Here is a 19,981-nt window from a genome sequence, read left to right as displayed (position 1 = left end):
AATTCATTTCTGACTTCACATAGTCATTAGAGATGACCTAAGGAATGTCTGGTTCAAAGCATAGTATACCCATTTAGTTTCACCTTGTATATGGACCTATTGTTGTCTAAAATAAATAGTAAATAGTAAAACCACTCAAGTGCCTAACGTTTTATAAACAATACCTACAGTTTAATCCCAAATATTTTTAATTTGACAGTACTCCAACAACAGTTTTTTTTTAATAAACTAGAAAACTTCAATACACTCATTTTAATGCTGCGTCAAAAATGCGGCTGACAGTATACGGGATTGCGTTCCGTTTTAAATAGTAACTAGTATAACTGGCTATAAAGGAACGGCTTCACAGTATACTAAATTGACGTCACACTGTACAGTGGTCGCAGTGCATATCGGAACATACCCTTACTACTTTAGATTATTTTTTATATTTGACTTAGGCCAAAGCGTTACTAAACTCTCTTTGTTTTTTTTTGCTATATTTTTGTACTAACTCTGTGGTTATACTTGACATTTGACAAGTCTGTTTGGGTATGTTTTGAAGTAGGAACTAGGAACCAAAGAGAACTTAACCACTGTAGAAACATTGAACCACATTGAACTTTGAAAGTGTCCTGAAACCTCCCTGTCGCCGCGGCCTTATCTTAAAAATAGTACCAACAAAAATTCCTCCTGAATCCCCAACGTTGTTGATAATATTTTTACTTTTCAAGTACATTTATTGTACACAATATATACAATTTTTATAAGTTTTGTTTATTTCTGATGATGTGTTAACGTTTGTTACAATGTCTTTACTTTATATCAGCGATTACGTATGAAAAACTATTGTTTTGATCAAGGGTTAACGGCTCGTATATAATTTCGCATTTCAAAAGAAACGAAGAATCATGAATGAAAAAATTTATATTATTATTATATGTTTCACCTAATGTTGCACCAATATATTATATGACCAGAATAACAACACTCATCATATGTATACATTGTACATTCTAAGAATATTGCTAAATATATGGTGGAATACTATTTTTTTCAATAAAATTCATCACATAGGAATACAACAAGTAGTAAAATGGCTGATACTCAGGTTGGAAACATCGTCAATGAAATTTTGGTAAGTAATTTTCAAGGATGCAATATTTCTAGCAAATAAGTTACCACTTCCTACTAACCAACAATAACTTTTCTAGCGTGTGGAAACAGTGGAGGAGGCATTCAGTTGTTTCTTAGTTCATAAACCAGAGCAGGAGAATGAGAGGCTAGCCATGTATCAAAAGAAGTTGAGCAATGTGTTAACATCAACAAGTGCTGAGGTACAAGACTCTGCAATCCGTCAATATTTGACACTTACTGCAGTTCTTACGAATAGATATAAAATGAAGCAGCTATTAACTCTGTTAGAAAACTTGGTCAATACCAATATTCTTCAGGCAAGGTATTTATTATGTTTCCGATTTCCTATTACCTTAATAATTAGCTTATCAATGAAATTCAAGGTTTTAATGACAAGGAGTGACTAAATAAGCAAAAAGAAGTAAATTGTTCCACACCAACAGTAGCTCAGTAATTTATCTAGCAGTGAAGCCTGTCATACCAATAATTAATCAATTAGAACTTACAGAGTGCTACTGCTTATTGGTGCAAAGGTGCCTCTGATATACCCGAAATTTTGTGCAAAGATCAATACTGTAGTATTATGGACAAAAACAAAAGAGATAAAGTATGCCTAACATCCTGTGATACATGTCATGAGGAAAATCTACATTGCACATGCTCAGAACACTATTATGGTCATCACTATTTGGATAACCATACTCAGATTTTTTTTGTGGAACTCCCTTCCACTCAATAAAGTTTTGGAATGAATTTCCATCTATGCAAACCAATATTGATTTATGTAAAAGTATTGTATCATATGTAATACATTGAATACACACCATCAAAGGAAAGGTGGTCGTGGTTCATGTTGGGGCTTAACTGTTGCTGGAGTTGTAGTTTATTCATATTCCATGCTCAGCAAAAAAGATAGGCCTTCAACTGAAACTCGATAGGACCTGCTGAACAAGGAACATTGAATAATGTTAGACAGCCAAGCTACATCCAATGCATTTACATTCTACACAAGAACCTCAAAATGTGTGTCCTACTATGGAAGCTAACCTGCTAAAAGCTTTTTACTGGAGCAAGCTAACCTGCTAAAAGCAGGCAAAGCTTTGTAGAAGTCAAATGTAAACCCTCACAAGTTTCCTCCCCACCAAAATTGACCTCAGCAAATCCAGCTTTTGTAGATTCAGAGGTGTATGATCCACCATTAAACTGAGGTGTCTGAAAATCACGCAGGCGGAGAACCTGGCCTACTTAAACCCTATGAGGATCCTCCTGCTAAGTAACAGCTATTGTATCATTGTATACATTGTGATATATGTCATATCACATAATTGTACCTACCTATTCTTGGCAATTCTGGTATGGTGTTGAGGCTAGTTTTTCATGCTATTCCCTTATTTATATTTAACTGCATATCTATGAATGTTTCTAATTTAAAACATAGAATAATTTTATATTAATTATATTCACAACCTAGCGAGTCAGCTGATGGCCAAATTATATTATAGCAGGGTATTAAAATATAACATACATATTAACATGCTGTACAATATATCTTTAGGCAAATTGAATTAAAAAAGTCAATTATAATCACCCAATAATTTTAGAATGCTATGTGACTGCATCCTAACTAGTGAGAGGTTGACCTATCAAAATGCAGATTTTTGGATTGAATGTTTCAATTTGATTAGAAGAGTAATTGGCGGAGTTGATTACAAAGGTGTTAGAGAGATCATGAAGGTAATAATTATATTTTTTAAATTATTTGTAATTGTTTAAATTAACAAAATGTATGTTAAATTATATATAAGAACTACTAACAATCTAGGTGTGCCTAATTGTGAAGCACTACTCATAGTCACTTAAATAGCTACTTAGTATTGTTTCAAATGTTCACTCCTATAGTTCCCTATGGATTCCTTAATAGGCCTCAGGAATACTTAACTTTAAGTATCATTGGACTTATACTTAAATGGTTAAGGAATGGTTTTGACATGTAAAAATTGAGATTAACATGTCTATTTCTGTAATAATAAATGCAATTTAATATATTACTTTAAATTAATTTAAATAATTAATCAGTGATAAGTTACAATAAAATAAAAATGTTATTGATGGTGTACTCATGTTCTATATGTTGAGGATGTATGGTAGATATGTCCTCAACTAAACTGAGAAGGCTTCCATCGCTAAGTGTGGAGGTATAGAAGAAGGCCCACACCTTGTTTTATACAGGCTGCCACATTCTTTCATTTACTTGAGCTTTATAAGTGTAACTTATATTTTGTAATGAATTTCATGAAAATCTTATTCCCAAAACACAAAGTCACAGCAATCACAATTGAAAACACTAACTGAGTGGACTTGAGCTATATGTACACAGTAAATAATAACCAGTCATTTTATTTTAGTTGTTTTCAGACAATTTTGAGTTGTTTCTTGCTAATCAATATATTTGGATTTCTTTTCAATTGTCTTTAATCAAAAATAAGTGTTTATGAATAAATTTATGGGCTGATAAATTAATTTGTCTTATTATTTATTATACTGGTATCACAAATAATGAATCAATATCCTGTCGATATTGAAAGTTCAGCTACATACTTGCAGACTTACTTAAATGTTTCCTTAGCAAAGGAAACCAAAAGTGACACCTCTGGGATAGAACTCTACTTAGTAGATTAATATATACTCAGCTAAGTATATTTGTAAAATAAGGAATGACTATGAGTGTGGCAGTTAGAGCAAATTATGCAAAATACTATACCAGAAACCACCTAAAAGGCTGTCATTGCTCCTTAGCATCTAGTAATGCTAAGGCTTCCATTAAAATTTATACTGTTATATTAAGAATATATCATTAAAGAACAAAGAATTATTAAAAATTAAATTAATATATTTTTACAGGGTTGTCGAGATAGAGCACTATCACTGCCTGTAAGGCTGAATTCAAGTATCATGCCTCAAATGAAAGCTTTACACAATGTTATTGAATATATATTTGATCGGAATGCTTCCTTGTTACCTGCTTACTTTATAGTAACTGAAATACAGAAAGACTATCCAGATAATTTCACACATTGGGTAAGTTGATCTTCCTTCATAAATCATTTTGACTTGGGATCTTTTCTTTTTTCTGTCACGGTTAAGTTTTTCAAATATATGTATAATGGAATTGATCAGAATTGAAATGTTATTGTTATGAATATTATGAATTATACAGTCTTCTTTAGGCAATCATTATTGCCCAAAAAAAAAATACTTAGTATATCAACAATATCAATACTGATCCAGTTTGACTTTATCGAAATATTACACCCTTTTGGAACACCTATTTGTCATAAACAAAAATGATCTAAAGCAAAATTTTAACATATTCCAGCAGTTAGCAAAATTATTAACTACATTTGTTGAAAGCTTCAAGCCTTGCACACAGATGGTTTCCATAATTGGACACTCACAGATGCTTCCTGTCGTCGAATTCTCAGGCTATGCAGATCATTTAGTTAACCCATGGCGACTTGACCCAGCCACTTTGAAATTATGCTTAAAAGGAAATTTGCCATATGATGAAGAACTATTAAAACCTCAGATAGCACTACTAAAACATGTTTTGCAACAGCCTTATTCGAGAGATATGATGTGTTCTATGCTAGGTCTACAAAAGCAACATAAACAAAGATGTATAGCCCTTGAAGACCAACTCGTTGAGCTTATGATACTCCCGATGGAAAGAAGTGAGCAAGAGGATGATGAGGATGAAATGTCTTCCACACACTGGTGCTGGCTGCATTTATCATCACAAGTTATATATTTAATATTAATAGGTTTTGCATCATTTCCCAATATAGTGATGGGACTTCATAGCAAATTAATTGGGCATGATTTGAAAAAAGGCAGAGATCATTTAATGTGGGTATTGCTCCAATATATATCTGGAAGTATACAACGTAATGCATTGTCAACCTTTCTACCAATTATCAAACTCCATGAGCTCTTATATCCAGAGAAGGAACCACTACCCGTACCAGACTATACTAAAGCACATTCCAGTCACCAAATGGCTGTTGTTTGTATTTGGATGCATTTGTTGAAGAAGGCTGAATCGGAACATAAAACCATGGTGATGCCACAAAATCTTAAAGTTCAATATGAGTAAGTTAAAGACTACACACTTATAATCAACGCACCTAGTAGCAATATCATAACACAGACTGACATAACACAATAGCTAGACAAAGTAACCTTCAAATTGTACTAAATATTGCATCTTATTGTGGTTGTGTTAGATAATAAAGATTTGTAATATTTATTTATTTAGACTTTACTCAGATTTCTTTTCCAGATTCCTACAACACTTGATGACATCAAATACAACACCAACTTTATTGGGAGCAGATTACCGTATAGCCCTACTGTGCAATGCATATTCCACCAACCAAGAATACTATGCGCGACCAATGGGCATAATTATAGAATCACTATTTGGAAACCAAAAAGCATTACCCAATGGAAACCCAACGGCACCATTGCCTACAGTCCCATTATCAATGTGTATATTAGATAGCTTGACATTGCATTGCAAGATGTCATTAATACACTCCATTGTATCACATGTTGCTAAACTGGCACAGAATAAAACTAATATTCCAGGCAGTAATGTAATGGCACCGGCTTTGGTGGAAACATATAGTCGGTTATTGGTCTATACAGAAATAGAATCTATGGGGATCAAAGGATTTATAAGTAAGTATGGTAATATAATTCTGTAGATAGCTAATTTGTTGCCTATTTAGATGACAAGCCTCCCAAGATAGTTATGCAATTAATAGTTGATTCAATTATTTACTTTATATTTCCAATTCAAAATTCTAAGCAACTCTTTAATTTATCATTTGCTAACCCCACAAATCTTAATTTATTTATAATCTCATCGGTTTCCCTAATTGCCTGAATACATTAACATTTTATTGTGTATTTCAATTTATTTTGTTTTATGCCTTTACATTTTAAAATAGTCACAAAAAGTATGAATAAGAATAATCGTATTTTAATGTCGACAGATCAGTTACTACCTAATGTGTTCAAGTCACACGCGTGGGGCATTCTTCACAATCTTTTAGACATGTTCTCATATAGAATACACCATATACAGCCACATTATAGGGTCACCTTGCTGTCTAATATCCACTCATTGGCGGCATATCCTCAAGCAAATCAGACTCAGTTACAACTGTGGTAAGTAAATCTACTACTTTCTACAATCAGTTTGTTAATCATAAGAGTAAATCTTAATCTGTATCAGGTACAGACTGTATGTAAAACAGATTGATTTTTTATGTTCGCAAAAGCCAGTTCTCAAATAGAATTATAAGATCCTATAAAAATCTAGTCAAGTGGGTTTCTAGAGTGAACTATCTCTATGTGTTTGTCATGTTCATGCACATATTCTGGGTAGGAAGTTTATTAAATAAATTATACATCCATAGTAAAACTCCATTTCCTAATGGACTGAATGGAGGGTGACATTAACAAAATGAATCATTCATCGAATTAATCAGCTATAACAACTTAATTTAAGACAAAGAAAATAAACAATTTTCCTCATTCTCAATTTATTTTCATGATATTTTTGGTTGGCTTTGCAATTGACGCAAGTGCAAATTTTATTAAAATTGACAAACTAGTGGTGTTTGTATGTCGGTCAGTATGGAGTACGGACAGGCCTGAAAGTATAAGAGAGACAAAGACCAGTTCCTAAGAACTATATCATCAATTGTATTGACTAGAAAAACTGCATTCACAGATTTAAAAAACTAGTGCTCTTCTATTATATAGGTATCAAATTAACACATTTGATTTTTAACCTCATAAGCAACCTTAAAGAAATAATTTGTTTGTATGGTTCTATGCTAATGATTAGAATCCATCAAATTGGGTATAAAACTTATTCAATGGTCAGTCATGTTTGGAAACAAAATCTATCCAGAGAACTCATTATTACAGTCATATATAACTTTATTTTGTACATTTTTACAGCTTCGAAAGCACTGCCTTACGTTTGATTACAAGCCTGGGCAGCTCAGGTGTTCAATTGCAGATGTCACGTGTGGTATCTGAACCGAAGTCTCTAGTCTCAAGTGAAAGTGAGGAGTTGAATAGAGTGTTGGTACTGACATTGGCAAGAGGAATCTATATGACTGGTGCTGGTAATTATATTAACGTTATCTCCTATTATTAGCTCCGGTTTCATGCTGATTGACACAATTAGTTAAGAAACAGCTTAAAAAGTGCTGAGAGTATATTGTGTCTAACCAAAGGCTGCTAATTTTTCTGGTCAACTTCATGCTGGTGCCACATAGCATGTATGGGCACAGCATTTGTGTTGCTTCATGGTTATATACTACTATACACACAGATTTTACTATTTAAATTATTATTAAATAAAAAAAGTATCAATTCTTTTCATAAACAATTTTGTTTGCTTAGGAAGTGACGGTGCTGCAGTGAAGGAACTCCTCACCACAATAATGACTAATACACCTCACATGTGGTCTCAGCACACGTTGCAGTGTTTTCCGCCAGTACTTGTGGAGTTCTTTGCGCAGGTAATGTAATAATGCATTTAATTATTGTCAAGTAAGACCGAAAACGTCAGAAGTTCAGTAGCTGTGCCGAACTGTTTTTTTTATGGAGCAGGAGTACTAACGAGCATTTGGGTCACCTGATTGTGTGATCACCGCAGCCAACGGTTCAACCTATTGCGCAGTTTTATTGTAGTATCAATAAAACTACCTACTGACTGTGTATGCATTTCTCGTCCAGGATAGTATTGCCACTATTATTTAGTATTTATATCTCCTTACTACTAAACTTTTTAAATAAACTTATAAATTTAAAACTAAACTGCAAAAGTAATGATGGAGCTCGTAAAAGAAAGTCACAACCACGTGATCATGCCTTCGCAATAAATTTAATTTTCGAATAATTATAGCCTCTGTAATACGCCATGTTTAACAATTGTGTTGAAAAAGTCTACAATAAACATTATTTCAACGTTTTGAGACTGTTGTTTTTTCCAATTTCAGAACCCAGCCCCAAAGGAAAATAAGCAGCTCCTTAAGAAGTCTGTGGAGGAGGAATATCGCAAATGGACGTCGATGGCTAATGATAACGACATCATCTCCCACTTCTCTGTGCCGGGCACGCCTCTGTTCTTGTGTCTGCTGTGGAAGATGATCTTTGAGACAAACAGAATAAACCCAATTGCTTTTAAGTAAGTATAAAGTGACAGGTGGAAACTCATTATTTGTATAGTATTTTATGAGTAGGTAACCCTGTCCGTTCGTCTATCTTCCCTGTTCTATTTGCGGGGTTACGTTCTAATAATCATTTGCCTCATCACTCGCCAATTTGTTTTAACAGTGCAATCCTAGAATTTCTTGCTGAGTGATAAGAAGAGTTAAAACTTTGAAGAATTTTAAATGTTACTATGAATTAATCTTAGATAATTTATACGTCTAGATAGAGTTTCTTTATCTTAGGCAACGCATGAGAACAGGCCTTTGTTTATTACTTTAGTGTGCATGGCATGGTGGGTGCAAGCTACGAATGAATTAACTTTGTTTTAGTGTGCGTGCGTTACTGAAAATAAAGGTTAACAGTTCGCCGCTTGTTTTTTTCGACGTATTCATAGCTGTAACAGTCTATGTAGACGTAGGTTTATATTATCTAAGGAACTAGCATACCCTTGATCATTTTTATATTAAATGACTTGCTGACCCAGCAAACGCTGTATTGCCATGTAAAGTACCAAATAAGAAAATTTTTTATGGTCTATAAGAAATAGATGACGATTTAAGATTAAAACTTAAAATTTCTCCATCTACATAAAAATAATCTGATAGATAGTTAACAACAGCTGTAGTTAATCTACCAACTATAGTTATCTAAAATTAAGTTTATTTCTTACCTCCTGTGAGAGTTAAAATGATAATATAAAGATTCTAATTAGTTATTCATTTTAAACTATTATTTTAATTTGATTTCTGAACGACGGGGGCACATCAAAGAAAAATAAAAATCATTGTTTTTATTTAAATCCGAGCATTTTCATATTGATTCACCTTTTAACCAAATAATTCAAGACCAAAATTAGCCAAATCGCTCCAGCCGTTCTCGAGTTTTAGCGAGACTAACGAACAGCAATTCATTTTTATATATATAGATTACTAGATATGTTAAAAGTGATATTACAAAATACGGTTGGCAATCAGACCCCAGTAGTACTAGACTACGACTAGAGAATACAGACTCAAAACAACTACTCCTTCTTGACACACTAATTGACACTTGAAGGGAATCCTGTGTGTCCATAAATGCATACTGTATATTATAGTATAATTTATACTGCAGGATTCTAGAGCGTATAGGCGCTAGGGCGTTATCAGCGCACCTTCGAAAGTTCTGCGACTATCTCGTTTTCGAGGTGACGAACCCGGCGGGCGGGCCGCATATCAACAAATGTGTAGACGCCATTAACGACATTATATGGAAGTACAACATCGTCACAATCGACAGACTCGTGCTCTGCTTGGTAAGTATACCAATCGATTTGACATATATCCTTTTGGTTTCATGTGACAGATGACGTTGACGTATTTAGTATTGTGTTATGCGCGTGAGACTAGAGACGAAGACTAAAAATTTGACTCACAACCGCGGCCATCTTATTGGCATATTTCTTTTTACCTTTTCGGTAAGTGATTTCCGCCGAATTTTCGTTCTTGCCACATCAGACGTATTACAGATTTTTCCTGACCTTTTAGGTAAGTACGCGATCCTTAGTAGGACCATTATGTTGAAGACAAGCACATATCTGGTGTAATCGATTGCGTGAGTCAAGTTATATAGGTATTTACAACACTGCTCGCGATTGATTTAGTGGTTGGCGTACATACATCAAACCGACTATCCTAGTATTATGAGTTACTCTTCAGTATACTAGGTCGCTCCAAGTATTTTTCGAGGAAAAATGACGAATCATGCCAGAGGAATCCAAACGACACCACAAGTATCCAAAATTATAATGACAATAATATTTAATATAGAAATCAAACTGTTCTCAATTAGTGTGATTGACAATTGGCAGAAAGATGCAGCTAAAATTAATAGGTTGATCAATTGTTAATAAACTCTAAATCTGTGGCATTATTTTTTAGGTATTGAGGCCAAACCCGGACGGTAATGAGAGCCAAGTGTGCCTATATATAATTCAACTTTTACTTCTGAAGGGCTCTGAGCTAAGGAACAGAGCACAGGACTTTGTCAAGGAAAACTCCCCGGAACATTGGAAACAAAATAATTGGTATTTGTAATTTTTATTCGAAAGCGTTTTGCTTTCATAGGTTCATCCACTGTTTAAGTTTTCACGGCTAATCAATACTTCTAAATAGTTAAAATCGCTCTGGAAATTTCGGCCTTGTATCAAATGATGTTTACGCGGGTAGACTTGGGATTGCGTGTGTTGGTAACTTAAATCGTGAATAAGAGCAAAAATTTCTGCAATGTAGTGTGAGGGAGTGAAAGTCCAACACCTCTCGGGAACACTTCCCGTGATACAGGAGAAGATATACATTGAAGCGACGCCTCTACGCAGCGATAAGCGATCGAGCTGTTCACACGGGAAGCCCATATGATGGAAGCTTGCTTACAATGGCCGCTGCCAATGTATGTATTAGTTATACTAGATCAATGTTACATGTGGAGCAATGAATCACGACTTGTTGTTAGATGTTCCGTGTCGAAATGAAATTAAGTTTTTAAAATATATTCTAAGAAAACTTATAGTTGTATTTACTCAAAATAAATCCACAATATGCTTAAAAAAATGTTTTAAATTTAAACAATAAATAGTCGCGCCAAAAAGGGAGCCGCCATGATCATGACGTCATAATAACATAAACTAAGAAACGTCCACAACATGGTGGTTGGCGTTTACGGTCATGTGACGGTGATAAAACAATGATTTTAATTTTGAAAATATAAATAATTCTCATGTTTTAATAACAAATTAGTATTAAATTCGTATTTATTATAGTAAAAATACTATCAATTACATACTTTCACAATTTAATTTTGATAGATGAAACTGGCCTATCCTCGTCAATTGAGATGGGGCCAAGCCATAATATTACTGATGTCATATTGATATGCAGACAAAAAATCAGCACAGTTTGAAAAACTGTTGGACAAATATATGAGAATTATTTTTAGTCATTGATGTTTTTTCCTATTACAATTGAGTTTTTTATTGTTCCCGCATGTGTTTAAAGATGTTGTAGTAAATTATTAACTATATATTATTTCACATTAATAATAATAATAATGTTCACATTAAAACGGCCTTTTACTTATATAAGATAAATTTCAAGATTTAAAAATATTGTATGTATATATAAATATTTGTGGTTTATGTATGGAATTGCCTTTTTTTACTGAAAAGTTCCAACATTTTTTTTGTACGATTTAAAAATATTACATTTATTTAAGTGAAGTCCCTTTATCTTTGTTTCTATTCATTTCTGTCATCTCAAGCACATTTGTGCCTTTGTGGACCTGGACTCAACAAACTCTATGAAGGCGTTTTGAATTGCTCCTTGAGAAGTAAAATTTTTACCAAGTAGTAAATTGCCCATATTGCAGGTCTGTTGAGTACGGAGGGCTTGGAAGTGTAGGTCCTTTTGAAGTTCAATATTCTGCTGTTATCACTAATTACAGTTAGAAGACTTCAATAAGTTAATTTTCACTATTGATGTCAAAAAATGTATATAATATATATTGGTATTAAAAAAAACTGTTTATGCGATAGTTTAATTTTAAATGCCACCGAATTGTTCCATTATTTACATTGTTTCGTCTTTTTATGCATGACATCTTATATTAATATCGTCATGCCTTTCAAGTTCAATCTCCCGATGATCTCAATACACACGTGAGCTGCTGAAGTACCAGCCTTATGCTTCTCTGGTCAATGCCGCGATGATGGAGCAGAATGACTTTCTATTGCATTTTTATTGCAGCCACATGTATTAAAATGTTAAATCATTTGAAAATAAGTCAAATAATAAAATCTCACTATAAATTTAAATTTGTAATGCTGACTACGATTGCTTGCTGACGTCACGCAAATGTTACTTTGATAAGGTTCCTGTAGGTACTCAGTATGATTTCGAGTTAAAGATTGAGCTCATTACCCCATTATAGGCATACAGAAAGGTCAACAACTCATAAATTCATAATACTCTATTAAATGTCCGTGAAAGTAGTACTTTTCAAGTCATACATACGTTAAATATGTTATTAACATACATTAAAATCCGCCGACACAACGAATTATTCATATTTTCCGCGCAAAAAGTAGGATGTGCATGATTTTATTTGAAATAATTTAATAAACAAAATAAGATTATTTATTTTACTTGTATCTTCATTATTGTTTTATTAAATGTATACTTTAAATTGATAGTATTCGATGGTGAATACGTTTTTACTATAATATTACTGAGACAGTTTTTTTTTGTGTCTGTTAAATAATAACAGTATAGGTTCCGCCAGACGTTAAAAATCATCCTGTAGGTATATATATACCTGTAGGTATATACCTGTAGGCATATGCCCTGGATGTATGCCCTGGCGGTTTAGAGAATAGTAAATAATTAGAATTTTTTGCAGGTATGACAAGCATCTGGCCTTACACCGTAAGTATCCTGAAAAATTCGCTCCAGAAGAATCTAACGGTGCATACGGGGCCCCTATACCAGTCTACCTCAGCAATGTGTGTTTGCGATTCATTCCGGTTTTGGATATTGTTGTGCATAGACATCTGGAAATTCCGCAAGTGTGCAAAAATCTTGAGCAACTTTTGGAACACCTTGGGTATCTGTACAAGTTTCATGGTGAGTTTTAAAATCTTTTTACATTAAATTGGATCTTAGCAGGCGAATATGGTATCTGTTTATTTTTTTAAAGAAATAAAATGTTTATCTCTAATTGCTTTTAAAATAAATCTTTGTGGCCAAATGACAACATCAGAAACCAATTTTTATCATTGTTTTTCTAGCATTCAAATCTTATTTTTCCGTTACTATTAAAAAATAGAAATCTTTGACAGTTAGGACTATATATTAAGGAACATCCCTACAATAACTAGGTGCCGTTCCCTAAAAAGTTTTTAATTTGACCTTTAATCTAGCTGTCTAGCGAGACCTCTTTTTATGTTGGTCGAGGTCCATGTATGGAAACTATTAATGGTTTAACTGGTGTTGAGCCAACACATCGCATACTTGTAATCTCGTGATTCATGTCAAAATACTTCCATATCGGCTTTACGAGGTTATGATTCTATGGGACGGTGATTGAACAAGTAATGCCCGACATAATTATTATATTATTTCAGACAGGCCAGTAACTTTCCTATACAACACTCTTCACTACTACGAGACGAAGCTTCGCGATAAGCCTTTATTGAAACGTAAGCTGGTACACGCGGTTCTGAGCGCTCTTAAGGATGTCAGGTCCAATGGTTGGGCGACCACGGAGCCATTTCAGATTTACATTAGCAAGACTGATACTGACACAACCACGTGGATCCCAGATTTAAACTATTACTTGAACTTGGTCAATCGGATGGTGGATAGTATCCTTTATAAATTAATTTGTGTATCGAATCACTCTATAATTGGAATTTTACTCAAATATTTTGCAGCTTTAAATATTCTGCAGAAGAAGGCTTAAGCTCTAAGTGTATGTACAACATTTTCATAGAAGAGCTGTTTAATGAAGGACAATAAACAAATGGTCGTAAGGCTTTCATATTGGAAATACTGACGCCCACACCTCCTTGCGACACCAGAATTAATATCATATTTACTATCGTATCGAACTGGAAATACCGTGAAAGGAAGCTTTTTCCATTGTTTGGTTGAGTTAACGCTATAAATCCATATAATATGAATCTCAGTTTCTTCGAGGCTGATTTGTCTTCGCCTTCCAGTTGACCGCGGAAGTGATTCGAGACCCGATAGTTTCCGATCCGATATTACATTTGGTACCTTCAAAGCGGTACAACCACCTCAAACACTTGTAATTCTGTGTGAGGATTAGTGATTTCTTCCCATCAGGAATCCCTCGACTCGTTTGTCGTCCTGTTCTAAAAATTTTAAAACTGAAAATGATTTCTCACCAATACAAAGAAAATAATCTGCTGAAGTTCTAAAGTTTATATTGTTATGTTGTTGCAATACTTTCTTTATATTAATTAGCATAAGTCACTTAAGTGTTTCTTAGACGCCTCACATTTAAGAGAAAAATGAAGAAATAGGGTAAATTTTCAACTCGAAGGCATATAAATTCCTTAACAGTTTTACAGCCATGACAGGTATTTCGCACTTTCCCAACACGGACTGGCGATTCAACGAATACCCGAATCCGTCCGCTCATTGTCTGTATGTGACGTGCGTGGAAATAATGTCGTTACCGATAGCCCCCAATATTGTCGGCAACAGTATACTGGATGTAATAACAGTGGGCTTCATCGTCATACCGTCCGACAAACTGCAGTTATGGATCAATGCTATCGGCATCATCATGGCGGCTTTACCAGAAGCATACTGGGTGGTTCTTTACGACCGGATTTTGGAGTTAATTTCTACTCCCGAACTGGTTGAATGGACAAGCGAATATACTCCGTTCCAATTGTTTGCTTTGAATACAAATTATGATGCAATGGTCGAGAATAAGTATAGTTTTCTGTTAGCGCTGGCCCATGCTTTCTGGTATCATGCTGGAGCCGGACTTATTATGTTGATGCCGACGTAAGTACTGCATATGTTGTTCCTTTTTATAGTAGCAAAAAGTTTATTTCATTTGATATAATGCTCGCATAATACCGTTATTTATTCAGTGTATACGGATTTAGTCATCTGCTCCACTTGTTACAAGTATATAGATTTTATTAATTATTTTGTTTTTTTTTTCTTACACAAATACGTAGAAATGTTTGAGTATTTTTTATTGCATCACTTTGCATAAATATAGAACTGGAGCTGTTAATTTTAAAATAATCGCAATGAGTTTAGTTCTTGTTAAATAATCAATTGTTATCATTAATTAGTTCTACTTCTCCATAGTGGCGCTAAACGATTAAACATAATATAACTTTGACATTCTTAAGTGTCCCGTTTGTTGTATTTTTTTTTTTATTTCTCACTCCTTCAAGATATCATTGTTATCCACATGACTAACACGACGTAAACAACAATAGCAATATTTGAAGCTAGATTTTAGTTAAATAGACTTGAACTATATTGTACAAAAAATTTTAGAGATTAGATTTTATTTATTAAGTTTATAATATTCTTAATAATTAAAATTAAACATAGTCAATACGTAATTCAACTTAATCTCAATGTCTTTCTTTTACAGATTTGTGAAGGATAAACTCGCCCCTGAGATTCGCACTGAGACCCAGCTGTTATATTTATGCCATCTAGTGGGCCCATACTTACAACGATTCAATTCGGACCTATCAAGGGCTGTCGGGGACATCACAATAACGTTGTATGAACTATTGGAGAAGATTGACAAGACACAAACCAATCTGGTGTACATTGACCCCATATGCGATTTATTGTATCCTTTTTAGTATCGATATATATTTGTTTTACGAGTTGTCCAAGATATGGTCTTGATAATTTGTGATATGTCCTGCTCAATGCATCATGATTATTGGAGAACCCGAAGTCCTGAGCGGGACTGCCCACTAATTTCTCTTACTACATCGCTCTTGAAAACAAAATAACCGGTATTATTTATTTATTTATTAGCATCACCAACACAATAATCACTAACTAATTACATTAAATATTATTCTAAATGAGTCTAAGTGTTATTGCACTTACATGCAACGACCACATGCAAGTACGACGTACCTATACATAATTTTTAAATTTAATTGTACAACATAAGATCTAATCAACATAAAATTGAGATATAATACTATACAATTATATAATTAGTTTCTATTAAGTGAAAATTAAATAAAATGTACAAAACTTATTTTACTTAATTATGGCAGAACTAATGAATAATTACATTATTATGTATGTATTTCGGCGCCTATTTTCTGTCGTGAAGTAGTAATGTGTAAACATTACTGTGTTTCGGTCTGAAGGGCGCCGTAGCTAGTGAAATTACTGGGCAAATGAGACTTAACATCTTATGTTTCAAGATGATGAGCGCAGTTTTTGGGTTTTTCAAGAATCCTGAGTGGCACTGCATTGTAATGGGTAGGGCGTATCAATTACCATTAGCTGAACGTCCTGCTCGTCTCGTCCCTTATTTTCATCAAACAAAATATGTATATGTTATGTATATTATGTGTATGTGCCTATTATAACCTTGAGTGACGTACTTTAAATCCCTGGCAGTGCTTTAGAATTTTTAAATTTTAGGATCCTTCGTTCCACTCTAAATTAAAAATAACACTCCCCTTTATTTGATAAAATATAGCGTACTATCAAATAAGTTTCTTGAACACAATCCAGATACCACATCAAATACATGTTCGTGGGTGATGTGCTAAAGAATGAACTGGAGACGGTGATCAGAAAGCTGCGTCCCGCGTTGCAGATGCGGCTTCGTTTTATCACACATCTCAACGTGGAACAAATTAATGTTGCCTAGCATAACGATTACTACAGTTATACGCCTTCGAGCACTAGCTCTAGCTCGGAATAAAGTATACACTGTAGTAACAAGACTGTAACTCAAGTGAATTGTGTGTTCTTCTGGCGGGTCCAGACGATATTAGATTTGCCGTAAGGCCTCAATTACACGAGGGTTAAAATGGTATCGTGTGAAACCCAAATCTAAATACCACAAGGGTAAATATACCCAACTCGTTCCTTCCACATAATTTTAACACTAACCGTAGTAGCGTTTAAGAAGGAATTTCCTATCGTATTGTGTATTTACTAGTGAGAATTGCTGTATGTATTCTTTTTGAAGGGGTGATGTATAAATAGTAGTCTATGCTTTATCTCTAAATAAATACTTACCCCAGTGATTATATAGTAATAATAGAATTACCAAAGTGTATTCAATCGGTATTATAAACACTGCAATTAATTTATAATCGTGTTCAATTATATTTAAAAAATGCTCAATTTGCAACGAAATTCTCGCAAATATTAAGTTTATTAATATGTAAAAATAATACTTGTAACATTTATGTATCTTGACAATTAAGAGAATGACTTATGGATGTTAAGCTTAGACTGAATATTTGTGGATTATTTATTAAAAGTTTAATTGATTTTAGTTTCGCTAGGGCTATAAAAAAATTAGCAGTGTAATCATTCTTTTGTTGTGCAAACACTGGTTATAAGGGCTAAGAGAAAAGCACTTGTAATTCTAAACCAAAAGGCACCTCCACATGATATTGTTGTCATGCATAGTATTTTTCACGATTAACTTATCGCCACGCATCTGTCCCTGCTGGCGGCATTTTTGCATCATGCTATCAAATTTTTTTAAGCACGAAATTGAGTAGAGCCGTCCTGTTGAAGTTTACAGTAAGTGGTCGTTCGTGGACATAACCCAACAAAAGAAGGACGTATTCTTCAGGATTCACTCGCCCGTGGAGACAGCGCCTAAATGGGAAATCCTCTTATGTTTAATAAACATTTTACTGTCATCACAAGTAATTTGCTACAAGTTGTCCAAACTTATTCCACTGCACTATATCACATGTATTATACATTTATATAAATAATTTAAATTAATATTAATACAATTAAACAACGATGATAAAAGTAATATTACTGAACAATAATTAATACAGTTGGCCACTTTAATTTATAAAATTGTTTAAGTGCACTATATCTACATACACAATGTATGTAGGTATATAAAATAAATGATCAAAATGATTTATCCCACTGCACTATTTTTCATGCTAACTGTATATTTGTCATATGATTGAATTTAATTAAGAAATATGATCAAAACCATATTAATCAATAATTTTAACAATAATAATGTGTGTCACAATCAAGTGAAGATTATTTATGTACTTTATTGTACTAATAGTTAGTAACATTAGTAGTTAAGTAGGTATTAATAATTTGAATAGTAAGACTTGTAATATTTAAAAAAAAATCAATTTGCATTGTCTTAGTAAATAATAATTATAAGACACATCAGAACAAGATCACTATAACAATTTAGTTAAATTTTCACAATTATTTATAAATTTTATGATAAGATATTGTAATAGTGTTACCAATTCAGTCTAATAAAATGGTATTTTGCAATAACTTTTTTCTGTAAACCTTGAATAATATTCATTCTAACTTATTAAAAGTTCTAAGAATTAATGTATTACAGTGTTCTGTGTTAGTCTAATAAAAGTACTTTTGTATCAACAAGTAACATCAGTAAAGTGCTGATTCAACTTGACTTTGTCTTTGCGCATTGCGAGAATCTTGTAACACCACAGGAAGATAGAAAGTCTAGACTTTGTATACCATCAATTCAATAAGAATTTTTTTTTTTGACATTCATAAGTGTCACTTCCGTGACCTACATGAATAAACTGATTTTGATTTGTTTTGTCATCAGGTGACATAATATATTATGTATGTAGTTTGTCATTTTCCATACAAAAAAATTAAATGCACTTCTACAAAAAAATCCACATCCACCTTTCCTAAACCTGCAATGCAGATTGCAGTATGATGGTTAATATACATTTTGGATGCAGCCTTGAAACTTCTGCAAAGTTTCTGATTAAAAATATCTATTGAAAAAATAAACAGTCGCTTCATGTAAACTGTATATTCATAAATACATAAAATAGAATTAGGAATGTTGGAAACAATTCAAATTTAATCATTTTCAATACTTTTCGATGAGTATTTTTAATCGGGGTAGGCTACGAGGGACAGATGCATATCAGAGAGTATCAGGATAAATGCAAGGTTTACTATTTTCACCAAGCTAAACATCTTTTAAATATTTGAATGTAAATAATTATATTACATATATACCTATTATAAATTCTGCAGCTTTACAAACCTCATATACATCGATTGAGCCATATATTATTCCACCTCCATCTCGTGAGCTTACTAATTTGTAGGCAGTAATCATCTTATTATTCACAGTTAACAAGTCGATGCAACCCATGCATTTCAAACCGTGACATAGAGATCTCACCATAAAATCAGCTATATCAACTATTTGCAAGTATATCGTATTAAATATATCGTGGTCTTGCAACCCATAACACAGGCTATATGCCTAATTTGGGGCAAGATAAGTTGTGTAAAAGTGTGCCAAAATAAATAAATAAAATTTGCAATCTATATTCATAGGCTTGGTTATGATCTAGTAAACGAGGCAAAAAATCTATAATATAACCGTCACTTTCATTTTCATTTGCATGATCAGTCCGTGAAGATGGAGCACTTGTTTAGTAATCTATATATATAAAAATGTCTTTATATATAAAAATGTCTTTATATATAGAAATGTCTATATATATAAAAATGTCTGTATATATAAAAATTAATTGCTGTTCCTTAGTGTCACTAAAACTCGAGAACGGCTGGACCGATTTGGCTAATTTTGGTCTTGAATTATTTGTGGAAGTCCAGAGAAGGTTTAAAAGGTGAATAAATATGAAAGTGTTCGGAATTAAATAAAAACAACAATTTTGTTTTCCGTTGATGTGTCCCCCGTTGTCCGATATTTGTTTTGTATGGACATATTTTCTATGAGAGAATTTATTGACACACGGTTTGACAGT

General features: G+C 33.2%; 1 protein-coding gene across 3 annotated transcripts; it reads left to right on the top strand.

Annotated features, from left to right (window-relative positions):
• The first annotated feature begins 621 nt into the window (after positions 1 to 621).
• On the top strand, positions 622 to 18,695 carry LOC126978953 (mediator of RNA polymerase II transcription subunit 23). 3 transcript variants are annotated; one of them, XM_050828083.1, is made up of 17 exons: positions 622 to 1,117; positions 1,194 to 1,438; positions 2,718 to 2,850; positions 4,018 to 4,194; positions 4,496 to 5,265; positions 5,456 to 5,856; positions 6,174 to 6,348; positions 7,150 to 7,319; positions 7,600 to 7,718; positions 8,199 to 8,386; positions 9,526 to 9,706; positions 10,332 to 10,477; positions 12,844 to 13,067; positions 13,568 to 13,807; positions 14,540 to 14,984; positions 15,595 to 15,801; positions 16,716 to 18,695. In XM_050828083.1, the coding sequence occupies exons 1-17, from the start codon at positions 1,076 to 1,078 to the stop codon at positions 16,852 to 16,854; spliced, it is 4,002 nt and encodes a 1,333-aa protein (XP_050684040.1). In that variant the 5' UTR covers positions 622 to 1,075; the 3' UTR covers positions 16,855 to 18,695. The 3 variants fall into 3 exon arrangements, with proteins under 3 accessions (XP_050684040.1, XP_050684038.1, XP_050684041.1); XM_050828081.1 differs by having other exon boundaries at positions 623 to 1,117; positions 4,493 to 5,265; XM_050828084.1 differs by lacking the exons at positions 2,718 to 2,850; positions 4,018 to 4,194; positions 4,496 to 5,265 and having other exon boundaries at positions 625 to 1,117; positions 16,716 to 18,694.
• The last annotated feature ends 1,286 nt before the right edge of the window (positions 18,696 to 19,981 follow it).

This window comes from Leptidea sinapis, chromosome Z (assembly GCF_905404315.1).
Source record: "Leptidea sinapis chromosome Z, ilLepSina1.1, whole genome shotgun sequence".
NCBI classification, from domain to species: Eukaryota; Metazoa; Arthropoda; class Insecta; order Lepidoptera; family Pieridae; genus Leptidea; species Leptidea sinapis.
This window is presented reverse-complemented; position numbering and strand designations above follow the sequence as displayed.